The following is a 14598-nucleotide window of genomic DNA, read 5'->3' on the forward strand; positions in this document are numbered from 1 at the left end:
CAGGCTGAGAGAGAACATGTCTTGTGGACAGGGCTCACTCTGGGTTGGGAGGGGGGAAGACAAGTAGAATGGGTAAGAAACATAAAAGAGGAGGTGGGCTCGCACAACACCTAGAGAGAAGGAAACCGGTGTGAAGGGGAACTGCCCCAGCCTCCAGCCTTCCGGGAGGACCAGGCTCACCTCACAGTGATAACATTCCACGTGGTAGTCTCTATCCATGGACACCACACGGATAGTTGTCTCACAACCCTGGAGGAAGAGATGGGGTTCACACACAATAAGCAAGCTGGGGTTTGAGGTGAATTGTGCACGGGGCCCATGCCTACACCGTGTGCTTTGTCATGGTAGATGTGCATTCGTGCCTGTGTGACACTGACTCAGTAAGAATGGGCATCGGTAGGTGCACATGAATGGATGTGCATGTGCCAAAAGCATGCACACGTGTCCATGAGAGCCATCACGTGGGTGTGAACGTGCAGGTACATATTCTCTTCAGTTCTTTGGAGTCAGGAGACCACTGCCAGTCCTGCTTCCCCAGCTTGGGACAGAACCAGCATGTGTGGAAGACCCAATGCCTGGGAGAGCTGCACTACCCCAGGGTGTCTCCTGCACAGGCTGCCCCGTCTCATCTCATCTGCTCCCCCGCCACCTCTACCTGCAGAGGTAAGAGACCCAGGGGACAGTCCTTCCTTCATCGATGGGCAATGGAGCTGAACACGGCCAAGCAGCAGGGGCCACCATTTCCCTCTAACTCACGCAGGGACACTGCACTCCGCACGATGGGCACATACCCATCCCTCAGCCCTGAGGGGCATGGGCAGGAGCATCTGCTCATCCCTCCCACAGGGGCCCAAGAGCTGGGGCGGACGCGGGTGGGACCTGCCCCTGCTGGGCCAGGCACCTGATCATCTCCTGGTGGGTGGTTCCTACCTGTGCAGGGAGAATAGGACGAGCACAGGAGGCGCATTTTGGTGCAAAAGCCCTGGAAAATAAAGGAAACCAGAAGTGACCCGCTGAGTGACCACAGGCCAAGGGCACAGGGCAGGCCTGCCCACAGCAGCCCCATGACCTTGCCCAAGCGTCAGTCCCCGGTTCCTGTGTGGACACATAGGGTGGGAGCAGCTTCTGCCATGCCTTCTTGGCACTGGCCTTTTATCTGACTCCCCAATACCCCTCCATTCCATCACCTCCTCCAGGATGGCTTCAGGTTCCACTCAGCACTCTCTCTTGTGCTTCCGCAAGATCCCTGCCCCCTAACTTCCAGGTATGGGCTGCCCTCTAGCTGAGATGCCTGCAAAAAGCTGGCTCCACGCTGAGTAACAGGACCTATGCCAGGTACCAACCCCCGGCATGGCAGCAACACAGGACCACAGCTCCGAGGGCTGAGCCTGGAGTCACAGCAAGGAGAATGGATTGGCTGCTCGCATGAGTACCCGACAGGAAGGAAAAAGAATGTGTGGAGATCCCAACCTCCACCTCAGATAAAAGAGGCCTGGCCTGGGGACAGACGGGTAGAAGCCAGGTGTGGCCATACGGAGAGTCCTCAGCACTAGGAGAAGGGGAGCATGCAGGCACAGGTGGGGAGAGGAAAGACATGGCTGGTGGCTGAACCATCAAGAAATCTGGCAGAGATCTGTGCCCTGACCCAACCACAAGGGGAGGCTGGAAGCAAAAAGGTCATGAAGGAAGAACAAGCCCTAGCCGAGTGCTCAGTGGTTAGAGCATCAACCCTCAGACTGAAGGGTCGCAGGTTTGATTCCAGTCAAGGGCAGGTATCTCGGTTGCAGGCTCAATCCTCGGCCCTGGTAGGGGCATGTGCGAGAGGTAACCAATCGATGTCTCTCTCTCTCTCCCTCCCTCCCTCCGTCCCTTCCACTCTCTCTAAAAAAAAATCAACGGAAAAATATCCTCGATTAACAAAACAAACAACAAAAAAGAATGGAGAACACAGACAGGCGGGCCAGGAAAATGTTTCCAGGGAAGGCAGAAGAAACATGGGAGTCACACCTGCTCCACACGCCGGCTACTCACGTATGATAGTCCCTGACACAGTAGATGTTGTTCTCCACGTCCACAGTGAAGGGCACCCCGTCCAGGCACTCATTGCACACAGAGCACCGGAAGCAGCCTGGGTGATAGGACTTCCCAAGGGCCTGGAGGATCTGGGGGTGGGAGGCACTGAGGGGTCAGTGCAGGTGGAAGGCTCAGCACAGCCCCCGGAATAGGCTCTGGCTCTGAGCCCCTGGCAGGTCTGCAACAGGTGAGAAGGGCGGGGTCCTAAGTTTGCCCAAGACAGAGGAGCTCCAGGGACTGGGGGAGGTTCTCACCATCTCCATGATGAGGTGTCCACACACGCTACACTTGTCAGCCGTTTGCTGGAACCCGGAGTACTATCAAGGGACACAGGACCCAGGAGGTTACGTGACAAAGGGGCACTCTGCCCAGCCAGCACCCGCCTCCTGGCCTCAGGTCTCCATGGGAATCAGGAGGGTCCCTGCCCTGCTCCACCCAGGGGCCAGCCAGTGCACAGCTTTGACTCACCAGGAAGTCCTCCTGGCAGTACACTTTCTCGCCCACATTGTAGAACGCCTTCCCACGAAGCCGTCTCCCTGCAAGGACGAGGGTGGAGAAAGGGGTCCCTGGGCCGCTGGAAACCAGGGATGGGGTCCCTGCTGCCATTTCTCAGCCCCTCCTCCAACAGACAAGAAGCGGATTATGGACAAATTTTAAGTTTTCCCTTTAATGTGATGTTATCATTATACTAATTAAGTTTATTTTTCAATTACAGTTGGCATGCATTATATTAGCTTCAGGTGATTAGCTTCAGCACAGTGATTGGACATTTGTATAACTTACAAAGTGATCACCCCAATAAGTCTGACACCACAGTTATTACAGTATCACCAACTGTATTCCCTATGCCGTGCTTTACATCCTCGTGATTATTTTATAACCACCAATATCGCTTAATTCTTTCACCTTTCACCCAGCCCCCCAAACTCCCTTCCATCTGGCAGCCATCAGTCTGTTCTCTGTGTCTAGGACTGTTTGTTTTGTTTGTTGATTTATTTGTAATATTCCACATACAAGTGAAATCATACGATATTTGTCTTTCTCTGTCAAATTGATTTCACTTAGCATAATACCCTCTAGATCAGTGGTTCCCAAACTTATTTGGCCTACCGCCCCCTTTCCAGAAAAAATATTACTCAGCGCCCCCTGGAAATTATTTTTTTTTAATTTTAATAGCAATTAAACAGAAAGATATATGTATTAATGTTTCTACCTTTTTTGTAAAATATAGTAAAGAAAGGTGTAAATTAGAAACATTGAAGTTTGAAATTATGAAACTATTTATTGAACTCAGAATAGAAAGGTAATACAAAAAAAGTTAAAACAAATGCACCTGTGGCCATCACCGCCCCCCTGGATCGCTGCAGCGCTCACCAGGGGGCGGTAGCGCCCACTTTGGGAATCACTGCTCTAGATCCACCCATGTTGTTGCAAATGGTAAGACTTCATTCTTTCTATGGTTAAGTAATATTTCATTATATATTATATGCACCACAGCTTTTTTATCCACTTGTTTATTGATGGGCACTTTGGCTGCTTCCGTATTTTGGCTGTAAATAATGTTGTAATAAACACAGGGAAGCATTTATCTTTCCGAATTCGTGTTTTTGGATTTCTTTGGATAAAGAACCACAAGTGGAATTGCTAGGTCATATGGTTGTTTTCATGTTTTATTGTTTTCCCCACAGTGGCTGCACCAATTTAGAATCCCAACAGTGCATAAGGGTTCCCCTTTCTCCACATCCTCTCCAACACTTGTTTGTTGATTTATTGATGACAGCCTTTCTGACAGGTGATAGCTCACTGTGGTTTCAACTGGCATTTCCCTGATGATTAGTGCCGTTGAGCATCTTTTCATATAGTAATTAATATTTTTTAGGACACAAAGTTGTTGTTTTTTTGGGGGGGGACACCACACTTCTACTCAATTAGGAGAAACCTTTTTATCAGTACACAGGTCTTTTTTTATATATACTCATCATGCCATGAATTCATAGGGAAGGGTTCCAGCAGCTCAGCTCCTTTCCATTGGTTCTCACTGTGCTCTGGGTGGAGCGGGCTGGCGCTTCCGGTGAACCAGGTACCTTTCTCTCTGGCTTCCTTCTTTTTCTGATCACTTTCCCTCACACGTTTCAGGAAGCTACCACGGATCTTGGAGAGCTTAATATGCTCAATACGTACATTCTCTTGGCAAGAATTTTGCCTTTAACTTGTTTATTCGCAAAAATGCCCACTGCATGCTGGGTGACATTGTAGACTCTTCCAGTTTTGCTATGGTAACATTCGTGGGCATTCCTTTTTGAACAGGGCCCATTCCCTTGATGTCCACAATATCACCTTCTTGTAGGTGCACATGTAGGTGGTCAAAGGAACAACTCCATGTTTCCTAAAAGGCCTAGAGAACCTATAGCGGGTGCCTCTCCTCTTTCCTTTGTGTTAGTCATTTTAGTGAATTATTGGGAGATGGCAGTTCTGACCGAAAAGCTAATTAATATTTTTTAATTAAATAGAACATGTCAACACAACTATTGTAAGAGGTTGTCAAAGTAAATAGTGGAAGAACTTGTTTCAAATGTAAACTGATGTTCTAACTTTTTTTTAATCACATTCATTTCAGTTAAACTGAGAACACTTTTCAGAATGACTTTCCTTATTTCATGAACATCACAAGTACAATTCTCCCCAGATGAAGTAGCCTAATATGAAAGAGGCGTCCTTGTCAAGAGCCCCAGCAGCTATGAGAGGCACCCCCATGAGACGGGAGACAGCCCAGGCCTAACTGGGGACAAGAGGGCTCCTCCGGCACCAGGACGGCACCCGTGAAAGCGCACAGCCGACGGCAGACATGAGGTGATACAGTAAACGCACTAGCCCTCCACGGTGCAATAAGACATGTAAATAAACTTAAAAATTGGGAAGAAAAAGTAAGGCTATTTTTAAACACAGATGATATTATGTTATGTAGAAATTCATAAGGAATCTACAAAAAAAAAAATCTCCCTAGAACTAATATGTGAGTTTATCAAAGTTGTAGGATAGGTGGTCAGCATGTGAAAACCAAATATATTTTTATATTCTAGCAACAAATGATTGGAAATGAACATAATTTTTAAAATTACACTTATAACAGCATCCAAAAAAATCCATAAATACTAAAGGATAAATTTAATGAAAGACATGTCTGACCTTACTCTGAAAAACTAAACTTTGCTGAGAGAAACTGTAAAAGACCTACATAAACAGAGAGGTATGCCACTGCTGGAAGGCGGCGCTCCACTGGGTCGCTCGCATTTCTACACATCTTACAAACAGAGCTTCAGATTTCATTCTGGATTACCTTTTCCTTCTTTTTTGTTTTCTGTTAATCCTCACCTGAGGATATTTTTCCCATTGATTTTCAGAGAGCATGAAGGGCCCTAACTGGTTTGGCTCAGTGAATAGAGTGTAGGCCTGCGGACTGAAAGGTCCCTGGTTCAATTCCCAGTCAAGGGCACATGCCTGGTTGCAGGCTCGATCCCCAGTAGGGGGTGTGCAGGAGGCAGCCAATCAATGATTCTTTCTCATTATTGATGTTTCTATCTCTCCCTTCCTCTCTGAAATCAATTTTTAAAAAACAATTTTTTAAATATATTTTATTGATTTTTATAGAGAGGAAGGGAGAGGGATAGAGAGCCAGAAACATTGATGAGAGAGAAACATCAATCAGCTGCCTCCTGCACACCCCCTACTGGGGATGTGCCCGCAACCAAGGTACATGCCCTTGACTGGAATCGAACCCGGACCCTTCAGTCCGCAGGCTGATGCTCTAGCCACTGAGCCAAACCGGTTAGGGCTAAAAAAAAATTTTAATGACACAAAAATATACACAGCAAACAACCCCAATATAATAAACAGAGTGTGGAAAAAATAAAAATAAAAATAAAATAAATAAAAAATAAATAAATAGTGTGGAAGGGAAGAATAGAGGGAGGGAGGGAGGCAGGCAGACACATCAATTGGTTGCCTCCTGAACATACCCCAACCAAGGCTGGGGATCGAACCTGCAACCCAGGTACGTGCCCTTGACCGGGAATGGAACCCGAGACCCTTCGGTGTGAGGGCCACCGCTCTAACCACTTAGCGACACCAGCCAGGGCAGGGATTATCTTTTCTAGGACATCTGTGGAGCAAGCTGTTTAGAAGACAGAGGTAGCATCTCCCTCTGCAGCAGAGAGCAGGTCTGTTCGCTGTCCAGAGTAATAAAGATGCGTTCCTCCAGGACAAGGGGCAGATAGCTTTGCTGGCAGCCCATTATAAAATACTGGGGTTCCCTAACCTCAGGGTTCCTCGGACCTGACTCAGACCCACTGCATGTGCAGCATCCATCAAGGCCACTCCATGTGACCCCTGTGGGTCTCAGGAGGGCAAACATGATGTGAATGTTAGTGACGTGCGTGCAGCTTGCGGTGCTGAGAGTCTGCCCAGGCAGCTCATGTCTTCAGTCAGCATCCGTGAACCGGTGGCAGGCTGACTGGTCAGCTTACAAGTAGGAAAAAATCTCACTCAGACCCTGCACAGCTCCTGACAACCATCTTCATGGCTTCAAATGTTGATATCAGCTCTCCCCAAATTGATCTATACATTCAAATGCTTTTCTTTCAAGAATAGCTAAAATTTATTTAAAACCAGTAAAATACATATTAAGACAAAACCTCAAGAAACAAAAGCTTAGCATTTATACAAAAAATAAATGGCTCGGTGGATAAAGCGTCGGCCTGCGGACTGAAGGGTCCCGGGTTCGATTCTGGTCAAGGGCATGTACCTTGGTTGCGGGCACATCCCCAGTAAGGGGCGTGCAGGAGGCACCTGATCGATGTTTCTCATCGATGTTTCTAGCTCTCTATCCCTCTCCCTTCCTCTCTGTAAAAAATCAATAAAATATATTTTAAAAAATAACAATAAAAATATAAACACTAGTTTGATAAAATATAGAAAAATAAATTATTATGCAACTTAGGATTTGAAATCATTTAACTGAAAATGGATATGCGCCTTTTGTTTCTCAATTTTGCCCAAACAAAATGCCAGCACTCATTTTTGTGTGTGTGTGGAAACTGACCTGCCAATTTTGAAATTTATATAAAAATATAAAGAACATCGAATAGCCAAAATAATCTTGAAAAAAAGACTGACAGCGGGAAGACTTATACTATTTCCTATTTTAAGACTTACAGTAATCAAAGACAGTGTAATAACATTGGGATGAAGAGACAAAAAAATCGGTGGAACAGAACAAAGTCCAAAAATAGACCCAGAAATATTTCAACAAACACACAAGTGGGAAAACAAAGTCTTTTCAGCACATAGTACTGCAACAACTGAATATCCATGTGGGGAAAGAACAACATTCAATTTCATACTTCACAACATACACAAAATTAGTATGAAGTGAGTTATCAATCTAAACATAGAAATGGGAAATCTAAAGCTTCCAGAAGAGAACACTGGAGACTATCTTTATGACTCAAAGGAAGACAAAAAAACAGGTCACAAAAAATAGTAACTATAAAACAAAACAAAAAATGACGCATTGGATTTCATCAAAATGTGAAATTTATCAAAAAATATATCATTAAAAATATTTTTAAAAATCATACTAGGAAAAAATATTCACAAAACATACATGTGAAAAGAACTTGTACTCATAAGATACATATTTTTTTCCTACAACTAAATAATAAAGACAAATAACTCCCAATTTAAAAATGGAACAAAAGACTTGAACAGACTTCACCAAAGATGATATAAATCAGTGGTTCTCAACCTTCTGGCCCTTTAAAAACAGTTCCTCATGTTGTGACCCAACCATAAAATTATTTTCGTTGCTACTTCATAACGGTAATGTCGCTACTAATATGAATCGTAATGTAAATATCTGATATGCAGGATGGTCTTAGGCGACCCCTGTGAAAGGGTCGTTCGACTGCCAAAGGGGTCGCGACCCACAGGTTGAGAACCGCTGATACAAATGGTCAAGCAGCAGACAAAAAGATACTCAACCTCATTAGTCCTCTGTGAAATGCAAATTAAAAACCACAATGAGATACCTCTCCACACCTATTAGACTGGCTTAAATTAGCCCACCAGTGTGGTTCACTGGTTGAGCATCGACCTATGAACCAGGAGGTCATGGTTCAATTTCCGGTCACGGCATATGCCCGGGTTGTGGGCTTGATCCCCAGTAGGGGGCGTGCAGGAGGCAGCTGATCAATGATTCTCTCTCATCATTGATGTTTCTATCTCTCTCTCCCTCTCAGAAATCAATAAAAATATATTTTTTTTAAAAAAGAATGGCTTAAATTTAAAAGACTAAAATACCAATTGTTGTCAAATATGTAGAACAACCCAACTCTCTTATATTTCTAGTAGGAGTATAAAATGGTGCAAGCCCTTTAGAAAACAGTTTGGCAGTTTCTTATGAAGTTAAACATACACTTAGCCTATGACCCAGAAATTCCAGTTCTTGGAATTTACCCAAGAGAAATGAAAACATTTGTCCACAAATGACCTGTACAAGAATGTTCACAGCACAATCTAGTATCTACCCACACTTAAATGGATAAGCAAATTGTGGTATATTCATACAATAGACTCCTACTCAGCAATAAAAAGGAGTTACAACTCCTTTAGTCCATGTAACATGGACAACAACAACAAAAGACACGATTACAAAAAAAGCAACCACAAAACAGTACATACTACATGACTGCATTTATATGAAGTTCTAGGACAGATGAAACTGATCTATGGTGGTAGAAATCAGAACACTGGTTAGGTGGATATGATGGGAAAGCATACGATGAAACTACAAAAGTACAAGATAGAAGTTTCTAGGGTGTTAAAATGTTCTATATCTTTGTTAGGGGTGTGAGTTACATAAATATATACACTTATCCAAAATCCTTTTACTATAGCTCTGAAGCATCGTCCCTCACACCAAGGGATGGCAGGTTCAATCCCTGGTCTGGGTACGTGCAGGAGCTAACCGATCGATGTTTCTCTCACACTGATGTTTCCTTTTATTTAAAAAAGGATGTTTTTATTGATTTAGAGAGAGAGGAAGAGAGAGGGAGAGAGAAACATCGATCAGCTGCCTCCTGCATACCCGCTACTGGGTATCGAGCCCACAACCAGGGTATCAAACCAGTAACTGCTTGGTGCATGGGACAACACCCAAACAACTGAGCCTGCCCAACCCCCTCTCTCTAAAATCATTTTTTTAAATCTTTTTTACTGTATACTTAAGATCTGTTGCTGTACTGTATGTAAATTGTACTCAATTAAAAACAAAGATAAACCTAGAACATCTGTGCTTGAGTAGAAGTGCTCAAAGAATGATAGGGATATGTCAAAGGGCACAGGGGCCAACTGGAAAGGACTTAGTCTGGCCAAGTTTGAGACAATTTGTGCATCAAAAAGAATAATGACTGGCCCTGGCCAGTGTGGCTCAGTTGGTTGGGCATCATCTGTGCATTGAAAGGTTGCCAGTTCAATTTCTGGTCAGGACACATGTCTGGGTTTTGGGCTCGATCCTCAGTAGGGGGTTGCAGAAGGCAGCTAATCGATGCTTCCCTCTGACATAGATGTTTCCCTCTCCCTCTCCCTTCCTCTCTCTCTAAAAATCAATTTTAAAAATCTTTTTTAAGCCCGGCTGGCGTGGCTCAGTGGTTGAGCATCCACCTACGAACCAGGCAGTCATGGTTCAATTCCCCGTAAGGGCACATGCCCTGGTTTTGGGCTTGGCCCCCTAGTAGGGGTCATGCAGGAGGCAGCCAGTCAATGATTCTCTCTCATCATTGATGTTTCTATCTCTCTCTCATTCTCCTTTCCTCCTTGAAATCAATAAAAATATTTTTTTAATCTTTTTAAAAAATGTCTGTATTGCCATACATTACATGAATAAAAGCCCATGGGTATGTAAGAATACTCACAAAAGAATAAAATACATTTTCCCCCATCTAAGTTTAAAATTTTTCCTTAATAGAAAGGTTTCAGACATTCCCTAGGGAAATGCAACTTCAACACAGACCTCAACGAATTCCCACAGGCATATTCCACAATCAAAAATTATAAAACACATGAGAAAACAAGGTCTCATGACCGAGAGTGAGGAGAAACAGTAAACAGTAGAAACAGGACTTCAAAAGACATCAGATACTGGGACTATTAGATGCAGAATACAGAATAGGTATGTTTAATATGCTCACAAAATAAAAACAGATGTCTAAAACATGAGACTACAAAGATTTCTCAGGGAGGGCATTAAAAGCAGTAACTATAAACAAAGAATATTGGATTTTATTAAGAATTTCTTTTCATCAGAAGACTTCATTTAGAAAGTAATGAAGCAAGAATAGGTTAGGGAAAGAATTTATAACACATATATCCAACAAAGATCTTTTATCCAGGACATTTAAAGAACTCCTACAGCCCTAACCGGTTTGGCTCAGTGGATAGAGCGTCAGCCTGCTGACTCAAGGGTCCCAGGTTCAATTCCGGTCAAGGGCATGTACCTTGGTTGCGGGCACATCCCCAGTAGGGAGTGTGCAGGAGGCAGCTGATCGATGTTTCTCTCTCATCGATGTTTCTGACTCTCTATCCCTCTCCCTTCCTCTCTGTAAAAAATCAATAAAATATATTTTAAAAAAAAAAGAACTCCTACAATAATGGAAAGGTATGTCTGCTATGGTAAAAACAGCTTCTCAGAATGATTTGACGTAACACTGTGCCTATATTATACTTTAATAAAATATTAAAATGTTTCGTGTAAATAAATGAAAGATGTCTGCTTCTGGGCAAAGCTTAAAAGGACTGTAGAATATCAAGAGTGCAGATTTATTATGCTGGTTGGGTTATAGTTACTTTTCTCTTTTTATAACTTTCTCTAGATTAAATTACATTTATAGTTTATACTGTGTGCAAAATTCAGTTAAAAAAGCAATTGCATGGAAAAGAAGTATTAGCCCTATATACTGGCAGAAGGCACGGTGTCCAGGCAGCCAGGAGACTTCAGTACCCTGCAGAGGATGGAGGCTCCAACGCCCAGGGCCAGAGGGGCAGCCTTTCCCTGTGGCTAGCAAATGGCTCCTCTCTGGCCCCACACCTCTCTCCAGGGGGCCAGCAGATCTTCCCAGGGCTTAAGCCTCTCAAGCAGGCCAGGCCCAGAGAGAAAGGGGCCATAACTCAGCCTCCTCCACACTTCAGCCTGGGTCAGAGCTGGTGGTCCATCTGCCTGGGACTTAGGTGCAAAGCAGTCCATGGTGCAAGAAGGGCCAGAAAGAGGTTACCTACCACAGGAGTCACAGATGAAGCAATCGGTGTGATACAGGCTCCCCATTGCCTGGCATGCTTGTCTTGCGCCGTAGATACCAAGCCCACATTTGATGCAAATGCCTACGGGAGGAGAGGCAGAAAGATCAGTGGTTAGCGCCACGACCATGGTGTTGGATAAACATGCATCCAATTCCCAGTCCTAGTGCTGCCCACACGCCTGATCTTGGGCAAGTGAACTTCTCTAGACCTCCGTCACACAGTTACTAATGGCTCACATGGGGCAGTTAGGGTCCCACTGCTTAGGGTTTGTTGCTGTTGTTGTTTAGCAGAGCACCTGGCACAGAGCCATCCTCGCCATCAAAATCATCATGACCTCTGCATACCTACAAGGTCATTCTGAACCCCTTCCCCCATGAGCTGCCCTTGGACGTGGGGAAAATCCTTTCTTCAGTCTATGAACCAAAAAGAATGAAGACCACACGGCACAACCAGGGCAGAGTCGCTGACCCTCCCCAGCCACACTGTCCTCATCGGTACCATAAAGTTCATTCATTCTCTTGTTCAGTCAGCACATCAACAGCAATGCCTGCCACATGCCCTGCACATTGAGGTGCCAGAGACTCTGCAATGCACCAATCAAGTCCCCACCCTCAAGGAGCCTGTATTCCAGTGGAGGAAGACAGACAACACATAAATAATATCTTAGGAGGAAGCAGCAAGTGCTGTGGAAAAAAAATACTGATTAAAAATATGTCTGAGTGTGTGATTTTTAAGTAGGACAGTCAGAAAAGGCTCTGATGCCCTGGTCAGTATGCTCAGTGGTTAGATTGTCAGCCCTTAGACCGAAGGGTCACAGATTCGATTCCCGGTAAAGGGCACATACCTGGGTTGCAGGTTTGATCCCTGCCCCGCTTGGAGAGTGTGCGGGAGGCAACCAATCAATGTGTCTCTCTCACATTGATCTTTCTCTTTGTTTCCTCCTTCCTGTCCACTCTCTCTAAAAAGCAATGGAAAAAATATCCTCGGGTATCCTCAGGTGAGGATTAAAATAAAATAAAATAAAGGCTCTGGTGATAAGGTGATACCTGAGCAGGCATCTGGGACTACCGGGTGGAATCAGAGACCAGCCCTGGCAACACAGGGCAGGATATCCAGCATTAGGAGATGGGTGGTAAAGGGAAGGGTAACCAGCAATGCCAGGGCAAAGCCTGGCACTAGCCCCTGGGACTCCCTGACTGGCCCTCCTGGAGACCCAGACCATATGTGGCCAGCCCACACATCAGAAGTCCCCTTCTGCCCTAGCCCAGTGGTCGGCAAACTGCGGCTCTCGAGCCACATGCAGCTCTTTGGCCCCTTGAGTGTGGCTCTTGCACAAAATACCATGTGTGGGCGCGCACGTACAGTGCGACTGAAACTTCGTGGCCCATGTGCAGAAGTCGGTATTTTGTGGAAGAGCCACACTCACTCGTTATTGATGTTTCTATCTCTCTTTCCCTCTCCCTTCCTCTCTGAAATCAATAAAGACATTAAAAAAAAAAGAAGTCCCCTTCTCAGAGTTACCCAGGGTGTCCCAGGCCCCAAAGGGCCTGAAGACAGGCTCTGCCCTCTGGACCCGAAGTCTTCTGGCTGCTGTAGGACACACTGCCCTCACCCTCTCCTTCCTACTCTACCAGACCTCTCTCTTTAACATTTACCCATAGTCAAGCCTCTTCCATCTTAAAAACCCCCTCCTCCCCATCAGCCATCCCATTTCCCCCTCCCCTCAGTCAAGAAAGCAAGCAAGCTTAGTCCACACTCAGTCATCTCCTAACTGTGCAAATCCATGACTTCCTGTTCAGATAATACTAGGAGACCTCTCCCCATTGGTTTCCAGGACATGACCTGCACCTGGCTTTCTGGTTCCTCTCCCTTCCTGTTCTGTCTTGGGTCACCCATGACTGCTCTCTCAAACCCAATCAGGAATGTAAAGGTGGCTGGTGGAGGCTGGTGAACGGAGAAAAGAGCCACGGCCGCCAGAAGTCGCAGCCATGCCTTGGATCTGCTAACAGTTACTGGGTGGGAATGCAGGCGCAGCATTGCTAAAGATTCTAATTTTTCAAGAAAAGTCAGATATATAAATTTGCATGTAAAATCTTTCCTTACTGAAATTAATTACTAACTTAAATGTTTTGAAAATGCAGAAGCCAAGCACACCATATCTGCAGGTCTCTCTGGGCAGTCCCAGCCCCTCTCCACGCCTCCTGCAGAGGGCTCTGCGCCAGCCAGGAGCTCTCTCCTCAGTCACTGCTCCACCTCCCAGATGGCCCCCACACCACTCCAGGTCCAGAGCAAAGGTCCAGGGTCCCCACAAAACTGCCCTTGCCCTGGCCGGTTTGCCTCAGTGTACAGAGCATTGGCCTGTGGACCAAAGGGTCACGGGTTCGATTCCAATCAAGGGCGCATACGTCAGCTGCAGGTTCCCCAGCCCCGTTAGGGGCGCATGTGGGAAGCAACCGATCTATGTGTCTCTCTCACTTCAATGTTTCGCTCTCCCTCACACGCCCTCCTCCCTCTCTTCCATTCTCTCTAGAAATCAATGGAAAAAATATCCTCGGTTAAGGATTAAAAAATAATAATAAAACTGCTTCTGCCTCTGGGTTCCTGCTCAGGAAATGGCACTTTTGGGTAGCTAGGTTTCAGGGAGCACCCAGGAATGCCCCTCTCTCTCACCTCCAACTCTGAATTTGGGCTCCTCTGTTCCCTAATCTTGACTTCATTCCCTACCCTCACTCCCACTAGCCTGATTCACCATCATCAATTCTCATCCCAATGGTTATTTCAGCCTCCTCATGGTGTCCCAGCCTGGCCTCCAAAACACATCCCCAAAATTGCAGCCAGACTTTCTTTCTAAAATGAAAATGATCCACTCTCACACCTTCACTCTTGTCCATGTACTTTGAAAGTCCGACCTTGTCACTCCTCTAAGTTACTGGACTATGTGAAGAAATAGAAGTCAGCTGCCTGTGGACACAGGACAGAGGATGCGCTATGACCTCGCATCATTAGGTTTTGGGTTCTGTTTGATGTTTTCTTAAATATGTGCCTGCGTCACTTTAATAAAAATAGTCTGAAGGAGGAGAACCAAAGCATGAGGTACCTCAGAAATTCAAGGAGCAGAACATGTCAAGGGGAGTCAACTCCACCTGTGGGTGCAGCAGTGAGGTCCAGACCAAC

General features: G+C 45.4%; 1 protein-coding gene across 1 annotated transcript in view; it reads right to left on the reverse strand.

Annotated features, from left to right (window-relative positions):
• The window catches only part of WTIP (WT1 interacting protein), a 25226-nt gene that overhangs the window by 3305 nt on the left and 7323 nt on the right, over positions 1 to 14598 (reverse strand). Inside the window, 6 exon segments of the mRNA XM_014461944.2 lie at positions 181 to 249; positions 931 to 982; positions 2032 to 2162; positions 2328 to 2390; positions 2542 to 2609; positions 11404 to 11505. Of these exon segments, the coding sequence (XP_014317430.2) occupies positions 181 to 249; positions 931 to 982; positions 2032 to 2162; positions 2328 to 2390; positions 2542 to 2609; positions 11404 to 11505 (485 nt within the window).

Source organism: Myotis lucifugus, unplaced genomic scaffold (assembly GCF_000147115.1).
Source record: "Myotis lucifugus unplaced genomic scaffold, Myoluc2.0 scaffold_164, whole genome shotgun sequence".
NCBI classification, from domain to species: Eukaryota; Metazoa; Chordata; class Mammalia; order Chiroptera; family Vespertilionidae; genus Myotis; species Myotis lucifugus.